General features: G+C 44.3%; 1 protein-coding gene across 1 annotated transcript in view; it reads left to right on the top strand.

Moving 5' to 3' along the window:
* The window catches only part of gbe1b (glucan (1,4-alpha-), branching enzyme 1b), a 90,345-nt gene that overhangs the window by 57,786 nt on the left and 10,257 nt on the right, over window positions 1–22,302 (top strand). The window contains exons 11-14 of the mRNA XM_053872167.1: window positions 2,056–2,166; window positions 2,235–2,406; window positions 15,314–15,498; window positions 17,844–17,974. Of these exons, the coding sequence (XP_053728142.1) occupies window positions 2,056–2,166; window positions 2,235–2,406; window positions 15,314–15,498; window positions 17,844–17,974 (599 nt within the window). The remainder of the gene's footprint in view (window positions 1–2,055; window positions 2,167–2,234; window positions 2,407–15,313; window positions 15,499–17,843; window positions 17,975–22,302) is intronic.

Here is a 22,302-nt window from a genome sequence, read left to right as displayed (position 1 = left end):
AGTCCATCTCCCACATATTGATCGCACAATTTACTCTCGGATTATGGCTCTGTAGCGTAATATAAAGGTTTCCTGACGTGTCAGTCAGCTGTCATGGCCGCTTCCACCGAGCAGACGTCAGCCTGTCACTCAGATTGACTCGCTCGCTCCCCCACCGGCCTGGCAGGCGCCGCTTCTGTCAACCTGGAGTCTGAGACGGCATCTGCTTTGAGTTGCCTCGCTATTCTTCATTATTTTTGCTGTTATTAGGCTCCTCTTTTCAGAGTTTTTATCATTTATTTGAATGATGTCTTTTTCAGTGATTCCTGTTTTTGGGCATTTGATGTCAGGTTTTATCCCAGATTGCTGCCAAACGTTGTTCTGTTTTTCTAACAGTTTTTTTCAATTAAATAGTCTTTTTTCAATTAAATAAGTGTATTACAGAGATTAAAATAATAATCTCTTATTAGTTGTCTCTGTTCAGCAGAACAATTTATGATTTATTGATTTTTCCCTCTAGATTTCAGGATTCATGTCACAATGATGCTACATATTTTTTTATTAATTTATTATTATTGTTGTTATTAACTTGTCCTTGCATTACCACAATCATTTTGTTGTCCAAAGAGCACACTGAGCACGCAGGAAATTTTTGGTGTGGGAAGTGAAAAATAAAATGTAATAGTCATGTCTCAATATTTTGCTGTGATTATTACTGCTTGTCTATTGATTTATTTCAGGGCATTATCAAATATCTCTGTCCACCTGTTTCAATGATCTAATGACATATAAATCTTGGCTTGAGTTGCTATGAAATGAAATGAAATTAAAATAAATATTTTTTTAAGAATAATAAAAATGATCCAGAAATATCCATATTAAAAACTATTTTAATATTCTGCATTGTTGTTGTTTTTTTGTTTTTTTTAAATACATATATTTGTCTTTGATAATTCCCCAATATCTGCTTCGGTGGGCATCAGTGTTGTTTACCACAGCAGGTGCCCCAGGTCACCCTGTCTTGATCGACCTGTCTTGTCTCTGAATCTAAGTCTGGAAACCATACATCGTGGTCTCCACCCTGCCTGCGCTCTCTTCTTCTCCTCCTTCAACCTCAACACCCTCAGCTCATTCGTCCTCCTCACTCGCACTCCATTTCCCCACGTCATTAGCAAACATCATTGTCTGTGCCAAATGTGATTAAAGCTAATGACCTGGCTGCCATTATTTCTCAGTGCTACTGCTCACAACAGCCAGTTATTAATCACTAGACACACTGTAGCATCACTAATGACAAAGCAGAAGAATTAACCCCATAATTCATCACCAAATACAACAAGATATCACTGAACGTGCCATGGCATCATCAGGAGCTTGAACTTTTACAGCCAAACAATAAAAAAACGCTATTATTCAAAAGGCTTAAAATGGAAAAACGGCGCACAGCGACTTGTCCTGATGGCCCTGTTTGTCCTACAGCCAGACTAACCTGAGAGGATTGACCAAATGTTTGCTGCCCCCTACAGTCCTGTTGGGGACGTGCAGCAGAGAGACAGATCTATTCAAACCGGAGCTGGATATTCGCTGTTGTCTTGTTAAGTCTGATTGATTGTGCCCAGTTGTCGGGATCAACACTGTGTGGGCAGATGTGCTCCAGACTGGTGTTCCGTCGACCCCGTTTCCTCCTGACCTCTGAAAATGATTCCTTGGCAGGAAGTGCGAGCGCAGGCAGGCCAGCGGCGCAGCATTGATTCCACGCTTGGATTTATTGTGGAAAGAGTTTGGAGGAGAGGCTGTGACCTTGCCCATCTCAGGTGGCGGGAGCTGATCCCTCTCTACCCAAGGGCTGCGGCCGCGTTATTAAAAACTCCATTACGGCCTTTCAAAGGTGGACATAACTCACCGAGTGGATATAGACATGTCAAAGCTTGGATTGATCTGAGGAGGAAGTGTAACCCAGAGAAAACTTGCAAGAGAGACTTGGAGAACTTCACACATCAGTCAGAGCGCAAATGAATGGGTGAGCGGTGCATCTGTCATTCCGTGCCTCAATAACACCTTGCTGTCACCACGCAGATCCTGAAGGAGTTAAAGGATGAAGACTGGAACATGGGCAACATCGTGCACACGCTGGTCAACAGGCGCTACGGGGAGAAAAGCATCGCCTACGCTGAGAGCCACGACCAGGTGAGGCCGCTCTCTTCAGCCTTGAAGGCGGTTTCTGTTTACTAAGGAGAGAAAGTGACCCGTTCCAGGCGCTGGTCGGGGATAAGACTCTGGCCTTCTGGCTGATGGACAAGGAGATGTACACCAACATGAGCAGCCTCATTCCCATGACTCCGGTCATCGATCGCGGCATGCAGCTGCACAAGATGATTCGGCTGATCACTCACGGACTCGGCGGGGAAGGCTACCTCAACTTCATCGGTGAGTCGTCGCGGCGAGCGCAGGCACGCTGTCATGCCGAGTTAAAGAACGATACTGTTGTGCAGTGGTCAGTACCTGGAGAGAGTCTGCTTGAAGTTGGTTAAAAGCTAGTGATGGGCAGATGAGGCTTCATGAAACAGTGTCCTTATTTTCAGAGCCCACTAGATGACGCTCTCTGCACTGAACTCTTTGGATTTGAACAACCATTTCAATGAAACATCACTGGGAATCAAACACAAACAAGCAGTACCTGACCAATCCTGTAGGGGGCAGTTATATTTGATCAGTTAAATATTGGTGAATTTTGTGATAAGTGAGACTCTTGGCTAAAGAACCAACCCATCCTAAATCCCATGGTGTGATACATTCACCTTGGGAAAGTGGACTTTCCCAGGCAGCCCTCCGTGTTTCATGTTGATACATTCGGCTTTCAATTGAAGCCTGAATGCTCCGCCCACCGCGGCATATCCTGACGCCCTGGGCAGCTCGTACACTTACAAGAAAGACAGAGGTTGGGGTTGGGTCAGCTTTGGAATGGTGCTCCTTCCATAACAATGTGTCAGTTACCAGGAGAGCCACGTAAGGGCGTGTATATATAGCAGCTGACATCCAGTGGAATTCAGTAAGGAGAACTTCTGAACATCTCCTGCGATCCACACTCCCCACCTAGAAGCATTTTTTACTTCTGATGCGTCAACATGTGACGCTGAAGGCTGCCTTTGTTGTCAGTATAGGAGGCAAAAGTCCACTTTCCCAATGTCGATGGGTTGAAAGAACAAACCAAGCTTGCGACAAACTCTTTCATCTAGAAAATACAGAGGTCCTGACCAGATAGTGACCGATATAGAAAATTAGAGTCAGAATCAACAGTTTCCTGTGAGGATCAACAGTTGATCCTGTGAGGAAATTGAGTTTCCTGTGAGGAAATTGAGTCAAATTCATCGAACACAACAGAACAAGAGTGAATCCAAAACACTCTCTGAGCTCAACTAATCTGTTCACACAAATAAATATGTACAGGAGAGAGTAATCACAACAAGATCATACACAAACACAACACTCAAAACAACTCTCTGAACAACAACAAATGCATGACAAAAATTGGCGCTGAATTATGGTATGAAATACCATGTGAACCAATAAATAACCGACCGTGGAATTTTAAACACACAACAATGAAATACTATCATCACTGAGCACAACAGCAGAGATTTTTATACACTGAGATGATGAGGCATCATGAAACAGCATGGCTGGGTTGGTGAAACGGTGTCATAATTTTCAGAGGCCACCAGATGGCACTTATGGTTTAGAAATGATGTGAGGTTTCATTGCGCGAGTTGTTGAAGTCCAAACATTTTGCAGCAGACAGTGGCATCTGGTGGCCTCTGAAAGTCACTGGACACTGTTTCACGACACCTCATCAACACATTAGTATATACACAACCAGACTGCGCTGAACCCACCAACAGACCTCGGAACACAAATGTGGATAAACACAACAACTTGTTTTAATGGACAACAGCAATGTTAAAACACAATCTATCTACACAGGAGCACTGCAACTAATTCCCCACAACAGACCTCCTGACCACAACACATTATAAAAACACAAGGATGGATCAGTGGATAGTGAAATATCAGCACAGTTACTAACTTCAGTACATTAAACATAACTTTGTTCTTGAAGGACAGAATTGTAATCAATGGAACTGTGATAATGACTGAACTTATCAGTGTTAACTCAATGGAACGCTCTCGAAACAACAACGTGTCAGTCAGTGAACGCATCACCATTAAACAGAAGTCACCGAACAAAAACAAACCCAGCAGATTGTTTTGCAGAAAATTAATTTAATTGGCCCTAAAAATGAGTCGTAATTATTCTAATATATGCAGACGCCACTTGTTCAAACAAGAAAACGTGATTCCGCTCTGTATTCGCCGGGAGGGAAGAAAAACCTGCACCGTCATTGTGTTGGATCTCTGCAACATAACCGCAATTCAGAATTGCACAAAAACACGTCTGTTAGTTTTGCTGCTTGTGATTCACTCGGGAAATAAAAGTGCGCTGCCATGAGATTTCTTCTGTTGCTGTCATGGATTTTTCTGCACAGCGTCTCGCCACCAGTGAGTCACAGCTGAAGAGAAGCAGCTCTTGAAGTGGCTTTGACATTGGATGATAATGCTTCTTATGAAAGCCGTCTCTTCCTGGAGGAGCGTTCGAGTCCCTCCTCCTTTCCAGCGGAGCGGAGAGGTTGTGGCGCGGCTCCACGGAAGTCTGCTGTTAAGATAATAAATAGATCGTTAATGATGTCGGCCGCTGACCTTGCTGAGGGGAAATGTGTTTATGTGCTGGCTTGTAAACACAAACAGGAGCTGCAAAGACTTGTAGCTCCACCTGCCGACCAGGTGAGCAGATCAAACGTCCACTGCTCTTGACTCTCTCTCCAATTATCTGCCGTTTTACTGGTCGAGTGGTAAATGTTTAAAATGTATTCCAAGTGGGTTGACGTGTCAGGAAGTTGACCTTGTGTGGGCTGTGGATGGTGGAAACATCTCTCTTCCAATCTGACTGGTGATGAACATTTGTGACTGCAGCACAAACATTAGTGTCACATGGATTGTTTGCCAGGATAAAAGAGTATGCACCAGTCGCCAAGTAGACACACAAAGTTGTTTTTGCTCTCACTCTCCGGATAAAATTCATCACACTAACAAGAGAAAACATCAAGTTATAGTTCAGTTTAAGATGGCATCACTACAAGGACCCTGTTTTTTGTAGAAAATGTAGGAGAGTTTATTTGTTTTTGTTTTTTTTGGAGGGGGGTGTAGTAGAAGTAGTATGAGTACTACTAACAGAACAGGTTGTAGTCGTGGAACAGTAGTGTTGGTAGTAGTAGTAGTAATTGTAGTGGCAGTAGTAGTGCTATGCGTACTACTACTAGAAGTATTTGAATATGTAATAGCTTTGAAACAAGTCGTAGTTTCATTTGTTTTAAAGGTAGTACTAATTGTGGTGGTAATAGAAGTAGTATGAGAAGTACTACTTGTGGTGGCAGATGTAAAAAATAACTAAGGTCAAAGTAGTTGTGGTAGTAGTGGTACTCGCAGTCTTTACAGTTGTAGAATTGTAATATTACTAATGATACCACAAGACATAGTAGCAGTGGTTGAAGAAGGTCTTGAAGTATTGGTTGTGGTGGTGGTGATTGTAGTTGTCTGAATGGGATTAGTTGTGGTATTAATTCTAACAGTGATAGAGGAAGTAGTTGGGACGGTAGTGGTACTAATGGTCGTAGTCAAAGAAGTATTAGCAGTGATTGAGGTAGCTGTAACGGTTTTATTTGTTGTAGTAGTATATATCACAAGAGAAATGTGAAATGGTCAGAATGAAAACAAACAATAATAAAAACACAATTATAATTCTATAAACCAATAGTGAAATGATAAATACACGTATAAATAGGTGGAATAACAGAAAATCTGTAACAGCGGGGTTAAGTGAAATGGTGTCAACTCAGTGCTTCAATATCCTCACCTCTCACTCAGAAGGTCAGTCACATTGAAAAGTGCTGAGTCGCCATCAGGCAGCAACTATTGGCCCGGAGTGTTGATGAAACCAGGGCCACTGCTGGTGGCGTTTGATTGAAACGCTCGGCGCTTTCACCAGAACCGGCACTGACTCCAGTTACCTCAGCAGCTTTAGCAGCTTAATAATGCAGCTAAAAATAAAGAACCTTGCAGTGAGTGGTCTGTGTTCACATCCTGGTACAAGTGAGACTAAGCCGTGGCCTTGAGTGGAAAACCAGCCCGTCTGCTCACCTTCTCTGTCGTCTCATTGAGAGCGACAGAATACGACATTTTAGGGATTTATGTTCCAGCGCCGTCTTCTCTGCGTGACTGGTGGAGCGATGAAGGTGGGAGAACGTACATGAAAAGATCCCATCCAGAGAGAGTAATTGCCTGTACACTTTTTGGGTGTGTGTTGCATCTAAATCCTGCTGTGACTCTCGCCTCCTGGCCCTCGCTGATTCCTTGCATTGATCCAGCGTGTGCCAGGATCCCTTTCAATGGAAAACACATTGATCCTTGGCTCCTTCCTTTGCTGCTAATTACTGTGGGGACCGTGTCACTGTCAGGCTCTTATCTGATGCAGGTCTGCGTGCAGGAGTAATGGGATATGTCTCTGCCCGAAAGCTGTCTGATGTAACGCACTGTAAACACGCTTGACCCCAATTAATCATATTATTATCGGAAGGGCTTTACATTACCGCCGCTAGACTTTTCAGGAGTTCACGACAGTGTTTTGGACCTGTAACTCTGGGACTCGCCGACTGTTGTGAATTCAAATTCCCGGGTCGGAGACAGAAGAAGGCTGAGCTGTCAGGGGGTCTCACACCTGTCTACCATCTATCCGGTTCTTACTGGAAACGTTCGGTCTTAGTGGGGTTCGGACCCGTTGAATATTTGGCTCAACTCTTTGGGCAACACTTTCTGCTTGCCAATGTAGTAATGCTGTAGTTCAAATCTAGACCAGTGGCATAGTAGTCAACCTAAGGGATTTTTTACAACATCATTATAAATGTATAGACATCCACATTCAATGTGCATCATTTTCAAAAGGCCTTTATTTTGAAATGACACATGAGATTGACTTCAAACTTCCTGGGTGGCTTCCAGAGATGCTCTAGTTCGAGTCTAGACCAGTGGAATATTGGTCAACTTAAGGGATTTTTTACAACATCATTATAATGTATAGACATCCACATTCAATGTGCATCATTTTTAAAAGGCCTTTATTTTGAAATGACACACAAGGTTGACTTCCAACTTCCTGGGTGACTTCTAGAGATGCTGTAGTTCAAATCTAGATCAGTGGCATAGTAGTCAACCTAAGGGATTTTTTACAATATCATTATAATGTATAGACATCCACATTCAATGTGCATCATTTTCAAAAGGCCTTTATTTTGAAATGACACATGAGATTGACTTCAAACTTCCTGGGTGACTTCTAGAGATGCTGTAGTTCAAATCTAGATCAGTGGCATAGTAGTCAACCTAAGGGATTTTTTACAATATCATTATAAATGTATAGACATCCACATTCAATGTGCATCATTTTCAAGAGGCCTTTATTTTGAAATGACACATGAGATTGACTTCAAACTTCCTGGGTGGCTTCCAGAGATGCTCTAGTTCGAGTCTAGACCAGTGGAATATTGGTCAACTTAAGGAAATCTCCAAAATATCATTATGAATGTGTACACATCCATATTCAATAAGAAGGATTTTCAAAAGGCTTTGACTTTGAAATGAGACATGAAATTGAGTTCTAACTTCCTGGGTGCCTTTCACGGGACTAATTAGTTGGATTTTCAAAAACAATAAGTTATATTTCCGTGCCTTTTACATTCAAATCAGCTTCGTTTTGGCATTACCGTAATACTCGCATTACACCAGCACTGTGGAATTGCGGAGTTTTGTTTTGGTGCCGGCTTGACTTAAATTTCATGCCGTCACTCCCTCCCCTATTATCTTTGCATAAATTGCATGTCGCTGCAGCCGTTGTCGGTGTGACAAGCGTAAAATACTTCCACGCCGCTGAGCCTCTGCTGTGTGCCGCCGCCTTGTTATTGCTCTTTAAGACGTGCGCCGTCGCCTGACGTCAACGTGTGCTCAAAACATAAAAGATGCCCAGTGGATCGGTTAGGGTTAGATACCCGAACCTACTTTGTGGTGCTGGTTTGGGTCGATACGAGGATCGGGAAAAAGATATTAAATATCTTTCTCATAATCGATTGCTCAATGAAGCACTTCCCTCAACACACACACGTGCAGCTGCTGCGGACATCCATCCATCCATTCATTCATTGAAGTCTGCGAGGACTGCCAGGATCGGCAATCTTTCACCGATGCACAATACCACCTTAAGTGGCAGTATCGGGTTGATACAGGATCGGATCGGTGCATTGCCTTTGTATGTTGGTCAATGTTTGGAAAATAGCAAGACCTCGGCTGGCGTTCTGGACGATAGTTCTATATTCACTGCATCACTGTGAGGCCAAAAGTCACCCACTAGCATAGCAAGGTCAGAGAGCAAGCCATTTGAATCAAACCTTTCAACTGCAGGTTCTGGAGTTCATTGAGTCACTCTTATTATCCCCAACTCTTTGGTGTCGGACTTTCTTCATGTGATGTACTTGTTTGTTTGCTGATATAGGTCAATTTGGGTCCCAGCATTGGGGGTAAAAATCCCGGTCAAGGGGCCCCTATGCTGCTGATGTGCTGGGGAGTACTCTGTTCTGGTGCTAGGTAAGAGGTTCCTTTGCCAGAGGGCCGTGAAGTTCAGTATCCTAGTGGAACAGGAAGCCATAGAAGAAGGTGTCTGATCTGACGGATTGCTGTTAATCGCTCCTTACATCCTTCAGTTGTCTGCAAAAATGATGTGGCTTGGTCACAGGCTCAGACACATTGGTATTCAGCTGGCCGCAGTGTAGGGGCTGATGGAGGCATATCTCTTAAGCTCCCAGTCGCGGCTGACCTCTGTGTCGTCTCTAGATTAGAAAGATAATTCCCTCAGATGCGCCGCCTTGGTGGAAACAACTCATTGTAAGCATTGTGCACATTTGCGGTGCCCAGGCAGCTCCATCAGGGTTGTTAATGATGTGAGAAAATAAGTTCCACCGCTTGGCTTTATCTAAGACCTCTCGGTTATTATTACATAACACAAACGCTCATTTTATTCCGCCGTGTTCATCATCTCTATAGAGAGCAGCTATCTGGCAGACTTCAGCTGTGTGGAAGCAGAGGAAGGTGATTATGGCGGTTATTAATGCCGGCGTATGGGAGGAATATTGGGGTATTATCCAACAGGAGTCAGCCATCATTACCCGGCGGAGGTGTGTCCAATGTGTTTCTTCAAAGCTGAAATGAAAAGAGGAGTTAGCGGCTTCCACGCGGCCCTGAATCGAGTAGTGCAGAGAATCAATCAGCTCCACTCGTCTTTTTGGAAATAGTAAGATGGTAAAGTAAATATGGCTGCGGCTGCAGTTGAACTTTGATGGGAGGTAACTTTAGCTCAACGCAAACATCCCTGGCCGTTGGATGGTTGGGCCTTAATGTAAGACTTGCGAGACTAAATGCAAGAATGCAAGACTAAAAAATATGCGTCTGCTGTACCAACTTTTAACATGGGAGACAATGTGAAGCAGAAACACTGGATTTAGCTCCAGCCACCCTCCAGCAGTGTCTTCATCCTGTGCTTTGTCCCACATCTGGACTGAACAGAGCTGACGTAGACAATGAAGCAAGTTGGGTTTGAAAAATCCAACCATTACACTTCAGGTGCCTGTTTGAGCGATGACATATGAAACTCCTCCTCCCCGCAGGACACCGGCTAGTTAGCTCTCTAGGTAGCTTCATTGGCTGTCATTGGAGTATAGGACAGACATGGGCAAAGTGCGCCCGGGGGCCATTTGCGGCCCGATGCCTGTGTTTTCATGGCCCGTTTGACAGACGAAACCTATAACTAATATGTCATATTTTTTCTTTTAGCCACCACCACTACTTTAGCAGTAAATATAGCATGTTCTTGTTCTAAGACTGAAATTTTTCTTCTTTTCATCGGCTCCTTTGTGTTTTTCTTGTTCCTCAAAATACATTGAAGGAATACTGAACATATATTTTAAAATAAATTTCCTTTTTATCTTGAATGTCTGCGCCACCGTTGATGCAGGGGTCGGGAGGCTAAGACAACAGCAGAGCATGTTACGGCGGAGTCTTCCTCAACTGACAGTGGGGGAGCGCTTACCTTGTGAGCAGCTGTTCATTTGCTACATGTTTACAAATCTCCCATTACGCTGTGGAGAATCCCGTCATAAGACTGAAGTATCAAAACCTGAAGCACTGGGGAGAACCCCTGATGAAAGACAAGGTACACACCTGAACCCTGTGATGCATTTGTCTTCGTTGGCGTGAACACAGAACCATTTTCCCCCCTGCGTTCACACAGGTTTTAGAGGGAGGCGGGTGATGTCACTGCTGCAATACAGGATCATTGAGAGACACACTACAAACGTATAATATATAATATATAATATAATAAGTGAGCGAGGCGGCAGCAGTGTTGCTTAGTTGAGGTCAGTTGGCTCATTAGTTTCAAACATTCACAATGATTTTTGCACTTTTGTGAGTCAGTTTGGATAAAATCTGAGGGACCAGCAGTGGCACCGCTATGTGCTTCACCTTAGGGGTCTGAGTGAATGAGTGAATTGTGTTTTTTGTCCAATCTTAAATCATCAGTTTTGACTCCCAGTTTGGCAAATCTGTTGCTTTGAATCTTTCAGTCAAGCTTGTTTGCTCAGTTTCGCTCTGGCGCCAGTTTTACACAAACTCTGAGAAAAGTAACCAGTCAGAGACACAGATCTGTGATCATGTGCTCATGCTGTGTTGTGGAAATCCTACGCCACCTACCTGCAATGCCTTTACCAGCATGAAGCAGTTGCCCTTCTTCAGTAAGGCTATACCCAAAATATTCATGGACTTGGACCTGTACATCCGCCTGAATGGACCCTTGAATCAAGGTGTCCTCCCACTGCCACCAAGTCCCGCCCTCCTGCTCTTGGATAAAGGTCCAAACAGAACAGCTCTTAATTGCTGCCCACAACCAGGGAACTTGAAGTGTGACATTGGTGAACACACTTGTTTTCCAGCTACAAAATGAGTCTTGTCTTGTAGATGTATTCATGATGAACTTAAACTTTGAAATTTCTCTTTTAAATATTGAAATATTTGGAACGTTGGCCTTTAGGCAGCATGAGTCCTCCTGTTTTATTAAAGCCGCCTACTATCCAAAGCGCATCTCCTCTCCTTGGACTGCTGAAGTCAAATTTGGAGCGAGAGTACTCTCGCCGCACTGGTCCGGCATGTTAAACACGCCGGCTGTTAGGGAAATGTTCTGAGCCTCTGTGCTGCATGTATCCGCTAAATCTATGCGCCTTATCGTCCCGCTTCCTCCCGCTGAAAGGTTACAATCACACTCCACATTAAAAACCTGCTTGAGTCGAAAGAGAAGTCATTCACAGCGGAGCCAGGCACTCTCTTCGCCGCTCATAATTCCGAGTGAACCTGCGTTTTGCTTATTTCACATGGCTGCTGTGGAGGCCGCCGGCTCATTCAGGACTCAACCTTTGAGAAGCGCCGTCACCACGACGACAGCTTCATTTATCCCGCGGGAACGAGTCGTTCCAGTCGCCCACAGATGATGGACTCCACTTACCGCTCACGGATTAACAAAAAGTTTATCGTGTTTAAAAACTTGTTGTGCAAAGTGGAAGCGGGAAGAGTGAATTAAACGGTGACACGAGGTCACAGGCTTTTTCAGCCGAGTGCAAGATGGAGTGATTGAGTGAACCGAAGTTAAAGCTCGCTTTGGGCAACAATAAAAAAAGGCCTTCAAAATCTTTTTTGGTTATTATCTTAGGATGTTTTATAGCTCGTAGCTCACTTTTTCAAATATCTTTTCTAGTTGCAGTCAAGATTTTTTTCTGCCAACTTTTTCAACTTTTCCTTTTTTTTGTGGTGTTTATCCTTCAGTTTTCGCCAATTTTGTGTCGAAATTTCTTTTAGCATATACTTGAGAACTTTCCCAATTGTGTTCTCATTTTTTTTAATTCCCAGTTTTTAATAATGAAAAAAAGTAAATATATCAAATATAAATCTTTAAACTCTTAAAATTTTAAATCGTTACTGCCACATTGGTGTCTTTTTTTATCTATTTGTTCATGGTTCTGCCTTTTTGTTCTTTTTTTCCAATGGTTTTATTTTATTTTTTATTTTACAGTTGTCAACCTTTCGTGATTGTTATTTCATTTTACTAAATAGATTTTTCAATATAGCCCCAATTTTTTTTAATATCCATTTTCCTCAGCGTTTTTTAATATTTATTATTGCAGAAGTCCACGGTTGACAGTGTTATTTTATTTTATTTTATTTTGTTTTGTTTTAAACTAACTCAAGTCTGGCATCCAAGTGCTCTCATAGAACTGCAGTTACATACAGCTACTCCAAAGAGTTCGACACCAGTGAAAGCACCAAACTTCCCTGTAGTAAGTTACTCAACAATAAAACTCTGGACTTCATTCTCTGAGGGAACGGGACTCATATGTGTTGCTGGTTCAGTTCTGAGTGAAACAGATTACCTTCATATTGTTTATTACAAATTACAGCGAGTTAACAGTTCCATAGCCGGGACTGTATCGGAAATCATTGCGCATTTTCAGCATTGTGACTCTCCCCCGTGTGCGTTATTGATCTACAGTAAACGCTGGCCCAACGTTGCCACCGTCTACAGTATATCTGCCACGGTTGTGGACATTTGCATTTGAAATAGCGACAGAGATGTTTGTGAATCCAGGAGAGCAGGAGGAAGAAAGTGTCTCTGACTGTCAGTCTGAGGTGTAATTCATTTTGAGTTCAGCTGTGTAGGAGGCTTGTTATTGATGCAGATGTCAAAAGAAAAGCGTGTGCCTCCTCTCTTCGCGTCTTTACCACTTGAATTCTGCAGGAGCAGCAGTGGGCTCCGGCGCTGGCACTGCTCAGCTCATTGTTCGCCGCTTCTTTAACACCTACATTATGTATTTCATTAGGATCCGCTGTCAGCTCTTCTCCGCTCCGTCCTACTACTTTTTTTTATTATTTATTATGAAGAAGGTGACGCTCGGCTCACCAAACAAACAATGAGCCTGCTTTTCGGTTGTCGTGCGTTTTCCTCTGTCTGTTGTCGCGTGTTTCCTTCCTCTGCCGGGAATTTAATTATGCCGGCTGGTGTTTCATGATGTCGCCTTGACAGCCACTGACGGATTCATTATCTCGTCTTCCCAACTGATGGGATTGAGTCCTGTGCGGAGTTTGAGTTGTGGTTTTCACGTTAGCGCCGGGAAACAGAGCATTTCTCTGCACAAATTGAATTGAAATCAAATAGAGTCGTTGTGCGAATACCAGAGTGGAATTGAACAAACACGCGCCGTGTGTTGCTTCTGCTCACTTGTTTGTTTCCTGTGGTGACTTTCTGTTCAGAATCCACACTTGTGGATCCACGTTTTCCTGCTTAGTTGTGCGTCAAGCACTGGTGTGCCCCTTTACCAGCAGCCATTTTCTTAGCCGTTTTATTAATATGGTTGTGTCTCATTTCTCACCCTAACACTCGTTTTTGACCCTAACACTTGGTTTTGCACGTTCACTTGTCAGTGTTGTGTGTCCCAATACTCCTGAGACCGAGGGCACTCGCTCTTCAAACCGAGGGAGCTCCGGAGCTGACTTGAAAAAAAGTGGGAATATGAAGTGTGGATAGATTTCCAGGATACCAAAGTACTTTATTTAAAAACAATGTTGGACCGGACAACAGGGACATTTTAGTAACCAGGACTACTCTTCTGTTTATTGACTTTCTCTCGTATCACACGTTAGCGACCCAACTGGTCGACCGTGTCCCACAACATGAACAACACAACATTTATGTACAACAACATGTTTTTATTCGTCTTGTCAAGCAACAGTGGGCTAGCATCCAGGCTAACGTTAACATCCTCATACCTCGAACACATCAATCACCGCAACATAGGCTCCGCCCATTTCTTCTCCGCTGCTTCACCAGACCAAGTGAGATGATCAGCACCGATTCAAGAGGTTGCAAAGACGTTGGAGCTTGCATTTCCGTTGCCTTTACGCGTGACGTCACAAAGTGTTGTCCCAATTCTTAAGGACGTCAGTCATTTCACCTGGTCGTCGGAGGGCACTTCATAGTGGAGGGCACTCAAAACCAAGTGCTAGTGTTAAGTGCTAGTGTTAGGGGGAGAAATGGGACACAGCCTCTACAGTATTTCTCCTAACAGCTGCAAAATTCTTTGTAAAATACAAAGAACCATAGTATCCTTCACCTTTTACCAAAGCCAGTCTGTCAAATAACATTTTTAGCTCACGCTTAGATTAGGGAGCATTTATTATCGTTAATAAACTACTTATTCACATGTGCATTTGCAGCATATTAGCTAGTAATGAATCATTATAAAGTATAGATTAGTGTCTTGCTAAGTGTCTTGACTAGATTTTACCCTGGAATAGTCACCGTAAGTTCAGTCAGAACAACACCGTAATTACCAAGTATTAAGCGTAAATATGCTGCTCATTTGTTTATTAATAGTGAATATCTGTTCCCCAATCTAAAGTTTTTATTGCATTGTTGAGAAAAAAAAACTGGCAACTTTTTAAGCAGCTGTCTGAGGAAAATAAATTACAAATTAACAACGAAACGCAAAGTTTTCAAAGTAAACACCTATATTATTATTATTGTTGTTGTTGTTGTTATTGTTATGATTATTATATTTGAGTTAACAAAAAATATGTTTCGACAATTTTCTTTTCATATTTCAATCATTGACATGTTCTTAAATATGAAACTTACCTCAAAATTATTTCACAGCAACTTGGACATATGCAGTAATATGGTTTCAAAATTAATTGTTTTTTCTTCCTTTTTCTGCCCAAGTCCTTGCATTGTATGAGCCAACACTAAAATATTCATAAAACTTGACTGTATGAGGTTCAACAGCAGCTAGAGAGACATTTTTATGGCTCATAATAAAGGAAAAAAAATCTCCATAGAATCCCCTAATGGGATGTTGACCCAGACCAGTCACCCAGGTCCGACTCTGCTCTTGTGTTATGTTTGCATCTCTGTAAACATTCCTGCGCTTGGTAGTCGCAGCTCAACTCGAAGTCTCTCGCTGCTGCTAACCTGTGAATGACAAGTGAGGTTAGCCAAAGGTCTCCTTCCCTTCTGCCGCTGAGAAGAAGGAATTTTTTTAAAGGTCTCTTTACAGAAGTGAATTTCGTCTGGTTGCAGGGAATGAGTTCGGTCATCCAGAGTGGTTGGATTTCCCACGTGAAGGCAACAACCAGAGTTACCACTACGCCCGGCGCCAGTTCAACCTGCTCGACGTGGATCACCTGCGCTACCAGCAGCTCTACCTCTTCGACCGGGACATGAACCGCACTGAGGACAAGTACGGCTGGCTGGCCGCTCCGCCTGTGAGTCCACTCTCGCCGTCGATCGATTGGACGACACCTGGAGTTGATCCGTGTCGCCCAATCAAAGTTCAAGTTGATGCGTTTAAGAGAAAAGCACTGCAGCCAGACATCGCCTGCTGAAAGTTTGGATCTGGGTTTTTTCAGGCTGTGAAGCCGCAGACGATGAGTAGAAAGGATTGAATAAGCAGAGCCATGAATCAAAAATAAGCACCTGCGAAATGAAAGTAAGGACGTTAGGGCGACAACGAGACTGAAAAATCAGTTCTTGGAGTTCCTCGCTCTGATTTTGAGCCAAACAGTGAATCCTTATTCCACATCAGTCACAGATAACGTCAATATCTGCACAGTCCGCCGCAGCCATCAGCGTGGCACAGGTGATCAGTACCGCTGAGGAGAGTCCTGTGCCACCTCTCCATATTCCTCCCCACAGAAAGTTTTGTTTTTAAAGGCGTTGACAGATGGCTGATTCATGTCTGTCTCTTTGAAGCGCTGCAGATTGTTCGACTTCTGCCGGAGCAGAAACACTCCCAGTTGAGGTTTCTCATCTTATTATAATGTAAATAAAGCTTTGCGAGTAAATAAACTTCATAAGCTACACAGACTTAACTCAGTCTTAGCCAGAGATTCAGGATCACCTTCTTTGATGAGACTTGGGAGAGGAAATGCGAGTCATTATTAGCTGTGTTCCGTGCAAACTTCTTGAAATGCACAGCTGTGAGTCAAGTTTTCAAAGTGTCTTTCAAGAGGCTGTGTGTGAGGAGGATCCGGCTGAGCTCAGGACGGTTTCCCTGCCGCTGCTAACCATCCTGCAGTTAAGCTTTGTCTGCAACCTTAATGAGAGAGAAGATGTGTGACTCACCATGCGGCTGAGGGTCGTGGGGGCAGCAGCAAAGAGAAGAGGCCCAAGAACATTGTGGTGTTCCCTGGAAAGCGGACTCCTCACAGTTGCACTGTGCACCTCAGCAGGACGGCTGCTCTTAGCGTGTTGGCACAGGGGTTCCACTCTGAGTGTCTCCTGGATGACTGAGCTTCTCGTGCTAGGCCAAATGCGACTAGGCGACGTTTGGCCCACAACATACAACCGAGTAGTCGCTGGTTTTCAGACACCAAGGTGACCTCCTCCCGCTGCTGGAAGCAGGTGTGAAGTTGAAAATCAAGATGGCGGACCAGGCAAGCGCAATTGTAGCCCGATATCTCCCATTTGGTCCAGCAAAAGATGTACACACTACCTTCTCTGGGTCAATCAGATGCTTCAGATTTTTAAACCCCAGCAATGGATGCGACACCCCAAACTTGTAAGTCGTGACGCGCTGAAACTGAATTTACTGCAGTGGTCAGTTGCATGTCATCGCACCGTGTCAGTGACTTAGCATGTCTCTTTTGTCATTTAAATCGTGTTTGCTGGTAGCTTCAGAGAGATCCCAACGTCATGCAGACACAAGACCTCTTATCTTTTGGTCACTAGCCAAAGCTCCTGACCACAGGTGGGAGGAGCTATTGGTCTGTACTGTGATGTTGTCATCTAATATTATTCAGAATGCAGGCGTAACACCTCAGGTTATTTGGAACTTCTTCTTGAGCAGCCAACTTGGACATAAACGCAGGAACTGAATTGGCTCATGGCAGCCATGATGTTCCTGAACATGATATTGTTTCACTCCCTTTGACCTGAGTCTAGACAGTTGAACTGCACTGACTGCTCCCAGAGCTCCATCAGAATGAGAGTTGTTAGTCAGCTGCACGTGTGTGCAAGGAAAGATTCAGGGGTCCCAGGACAGACACAACCAATATAACACTGATCCCATTAATACAGAAGTCGCTGGTCAGTGTGAGAAAATGAGAATATTTGGAACCAGCTGCTCTAAACAGGTTTCATTCTCATCAAAGCGGCTGTGTTTGGTGTCCTCTGGAAGAGCAGCAGAGCATCTGTGGATGTCTGAGTCTCTCATTTACTTAAGTAGATTCATCAAAATGGTGTCATCTGATGTAATCAGAATACATTTCTAATTAACACGACTAGCTTGATTGCATTTACATTTCCTGTAATAAATGAGCCGGAGACTGCGACGGGTCACCAGTCGACGCACGCAGGTTCAGTTGATCTCGGTGCTAAATAACTTTGACCCAGATGAGCGAGAATGAACGCGTTGACTCGGAGGCTCACCTGTTGCTTCTCTTCTCATTCAGTCTGAAAATTGACAAGCTGCTACAAAATGGTAGGTTTGTGTAACGGTCTGAGCTGTTGACACGGTCTGGTTGGAGGTGGCGCCTCTTTCCTGGAGGGCAGGTTGGGATTTATTGGAATAAAAACGTTGGTGATGGTTCCGTGTTCTCCCTCCATCCAGGCGTACGTCAGTGCCAAGCATGAGGACGATAAAGTCATCGTGTTCGACAGAGCCAACGTACTCTTCATCTTCAACTTCCACCCCAGCAAGAGTTTCCAGGGCTACAGGGTCGGCGTGGACGCTCCGGGAAAGTATCCTTTGGCTTGGTCCTCATCGGACCACGTGACATGGTTAGCATCATAGCTTAACAGTATATTATGGAATTTATAGGACTCCCAAAATATCACACTGCTAACTAGTAGATGTCTGTAGCGGAAAATTGAAGGAGAAAGTGAAAGTGGACCTTTTTTTTTTTAACTTAACATATCTTTTAAAATGTTTCCAAGCAGGTTGTTAGTGATTGTTTATGAAGAGAGAACAGATTAATACTGAAAAATTTAAGTTTAAGATCAATGCTTCTAAGTTGCTTGTTTGAGCACTGACAACGCTAATAAGTGTGTTCGTGAGTGTGCACCGGAGACGACGTCTCCAGTCGGAGGCTCTTTAACGTGTGTCTCACACAGCAACAGTTTTAATGGCCGCCTCACTTCTGTGATAAGATTTTAGTCGGCGCCCAAAGAGAATACGACTGGCTTGTTTATAGCGGTGTTGTGATGCTATTAAGGGGGAATAATAGACGGGCCCAGCGATTCAGAAAGCGCTGTCTTTAGTGGCATCGGCTGTCTGTCTTCCGGGCGAGCGGCGGCGAGGAATTTAATGAGTCCCGCAGTTGTGATTACAGCAGCTTTAATGATCGGGGACGCGAAGGGCGACGGAAAGATGACAGATTTGTGTTTATTGTAACGGACAGCGGACTCTGCCGAGGATGGCGGAGTCTCAGGGACGACGCTGTCCGGCTTCCTTCACTGACAGAAGGGTTCAGTTACGCTGATTTCATTGGCTACTGACAGCCTATTTCCTCTGCGCATCGCTCTCTGGTTTTTGTTTTTCTTTACGCTGCACAGGTTGAAATCTCTCTCAGGGAAAAGATAAAAAGTAGATGTGCTGGTGACAATGTCCCGGAGATGCTGGGTGTCCACCTCACTTGAACGGCAGCTTGTTACCACAAGGGTTGCACTCTGAGTGTCTCCTGACCAACAAACGTGGCTGAGTAGTCGCTGGGGGAAGTCAACAGATCCAACAGAGCTCAGGACCGTTTCCCAGCCGCTGCAGTATCAAGGTTCAGTTAAGCTTAGTCTGCAACCTTCACAACTTAATCAGTGACAATCCATGGAAATGCAGCTGAGGGTCGTGGGGGCAGCAGCAAAGAGAAGATGCCCAAGAACACTGTTGCATTCTCTGGACAACAGCCTCCTCCCAGTTGCACTGTGCACCTCAGCAGGGCACCTGCTGTTAAGCATGTAAGCACAGGGGTTCCACTCTGAGTGTCTCCTGGATGACTGCGCTTCACTTCAGTAAAGGCGTGTTCACACCAAACGCGACTTCGCAACGTTTGTCGTGCGACATGCAACTGAGTAGTCGCTGGTTTTAAGGCATCTCCAGACGAATCCTAAAAAAGTCAGTCTGCTGGGGGTTATGTCTGAAGTGGAAAGTCAACATGGTGGATTGGAGTGGCGGAATTGTAGCCTTATATATCCCACGGACTCCGGTCTTGTCTGGTCTTCGGACCAAAAAAAGATTTGCATCGCACCATCTCAGTTTGGTCCTCCGTACACCTTTCTTTTCAACACCTTAACCTTGTTTACTGGACAGGGAACTGTCAAGATTGTTACTTGGTGTTTGCAATGACTTTTAAACCATAATGCTCCACTGTTTTTAAACCTATTTGATTTCGCATCGCGCGTTTTGTGTACTACATGCTTCAAACTACTTCAGTGGTTAATGAAGAAAGTTTAAATCACACACACAACAATAGTTGATTGAGTTAAATTTTTAAAATAAAAATATGTTATTGATATTATTTGCCCAAGAAAAGGTCTGCCACCCACTTTTGGGTTCCGACCCACCAGTTTTCTGCGTTGCCCTCGGAAAAATGAGCACCAAAACAATAGAGAAGTCAGAGTGAATGTTGCGTCATAAACGCTTTTTAAATACATAAATATTTTCACTGGTTCAATTTGCACGATAATGTGGCTAATTGCTCGTGTTAGTTTGCGGCACTAACCCATCCATCTGCTCCTGACCCCGGACCCCGGACCCCGGTCCCTGTGGAGGGCAAAAAGTTTTCCCACCCAGACGGGAGTGGAGTCAATATAGTTTAAGGTTTAGCGCTGTTAACAAAAAGATGCTTAAGCTAGGGATAAATACACAAGAGGAGGGATAATGATGTTTGTTTTGGGCTTACACAAAAACAACAATCATTTATATTCAGTGAATAAACGCTGGTTAATCGGCGCCCGTTTGAAGTGCGGTAATTGTGCGCGGCTGCTCTTGTCTCCTGCTCTTTTCTTGATGAGGTGAAGCTGCGGTTGGCCTCTAATAGCTCGCCCGCTCCGTGTCTGTAACATCATTTTTCAGGCTTTATTTTCATTTAAGGATGGAAGCGCTTCTCTTTCCCTCCTGGTGCTTCGTTTGATGTTTAAGGAAAGGGCCCGAGACACTGAGAAGAAATGCAAATAAATGTGAGGGCAAAGCTTTGGCTGTCATTATACACACCAGCGGTAAACACATAAAGGCAAATGTGCTCCGAGGAGTGCGCGTGTGTGAGCGGGAAGGTAGTCGGCTGTGTGCGCGAGACGATGCAGATCCGATGGGAATGTGTGCCAGGGATCCAATTAGGGGCCAAGACAGATGAAAGTGCCACTCACAGACAGAGGAGGTAAACAAGACGAGCTCAAAGAGTCCAAAAGTGCTTTTTCATTACGCCCTGCTGTCATATCCGTAAAGTTTCTTGTACCTGCGCGAGGGTCAACAATGTCGCGCGCCGCCGTTGTGTTCGGAAATAATAGCCCGACCACGCTGAGCTCAGGATGGATTCCGAAAGGGCCATTGTGTCATTTGGTTATATGGCGAGTGGCGCATTATAGCAGAGGGTGGTCGCCACCGGCCATTAGCTGCCTTTTGTTGCCCTTCGTCGCACGCCGGACGTCTGAAAGGCTTCAGTGGGATCATTTAGTTCCACGGCGAGCTCAAGTCAGACCTGTGCCACTTTGAAGAGGTTTGATGTGAACGAAACAAATGTCGGCGACGCAGCCCGAGTCACGTCATGACGGCCACACGCTGTCGTTTTCAACCACAGTGTCGATTCCACACTCTGAAATGTATCGTCTTTAAGAGTGAGTTACTTTCCGTCTGCTGTTCAGCTCGAATGTTGTGTTGTTCCTCAGTGACAGAGCCAGTTCCCACTGATGGAACTGTCTGAAGCCGGGAGCAGATTTAGAATGTTCACAAGTCCAGGGCTCATTCTTCAGATGTGCTCACGCGTCGCTCCCACGCCACGCTGCCATTACTTTCATGAAGCGGGGGGATGACAATCTGATGGAGGAGCTAAGTGCCGGCCCGGTGCGCAATCATGCTCATGGTCAGATTGTTTTCGAGTCATCAATGGCTCTAATCATTGAACCTCAGATTGCCTCCTGGTCTGGCCGCTCATTTGGCCTAAATTGATTGTGTTCTTAAATCTTCCTCTTTATTCATCGACTTGTATCGATTACGATGGCGCAGCTCGGCGGCTGGTCATCGCCGCCGTCTGTGGCCGCTAACACAGACGTAATCACTCGAGGCTGCCGCGAGCTGGTCGATTCCCAGAGGAAGGTTTGTGGACCCCACTGCTTGACCTGGCCTGTCCTCAAGATCCGATGTCAAGATGGTTTAAAAATTGGACGGTCTTTCCGAAGTATCTGGATGAATGTTGATGCTAAAGAATCTGAAGCTAACGCTGTGCCAGTCTACATTCAACAGCTCGCCATGTAGTAGTGGCGTCTGTGACGCTACATTATACTGTACCACTCCATTCTTTGATATGTGTTGCAATACTATACGACACGACACGGAGCTACCCAATACTAGACCAACCCCGGCGTAGCGGGGCGTTGACAATGTCTGTTCGTTTGTTTGTTCGTTCGTGAACAGAATGCGTTCAAAACAGGTGAGTATAATTGAATAATGGTTTCAGGGTCGATCGATTAACTTGTGCTTTTGGAGGTGTTCTGTTCCTTCCTTTGCTTTATGAATGTCTGAAAATGTCCACTGTTGGGTCCTGATCGGGGACTGGCTACGTCTGTTACTTGGTTAAAAACGGTTAATGCATTAGGTCCCTTAGGTTCTGGCTCACGTCTACAGTTCCATTCCTGGACAAGGTCCTTCAACCTTAGACTTGGCCATGGAGCCATGAGCATGGATGCTAACAGAAGCAGCTAAAGAGTGAGGATTGCTAACATCAGTTTGTATTGCCGAGTGATCTTTCCGTCACATACCTCAGGTGTTTTTTTAGAAGCTCTGTGAGACTACTGCCACTTGCTGTGTGAGTAAGCCATGGCGAATTATATGAAAAGGATAGGGCAATAATATTGGATAAAAA

The sequence above is a fragment of the Synchiropus splendidus genome, chromosome 8 (assembly GCF_027744825.2).
Source record: "Synchiropus splendidus isolate RoL2022-P1 chromosome 8, RoL_Sspl_1.0, whole genome shotgun sequence".
In the NCBI taxonomy this organism is placed as follows: domain Eukaryota; kingdom Metazoa; phylum Chordata; class Actinopteri; order Syngnathiformes; family Callionymidae; genus Synchiropus; species Synchiropus splendidus.
Note: the sequence above shows the minus strand (reverse complement) of the source record. Positions and strands in the feature narration are given on the sequence as shown.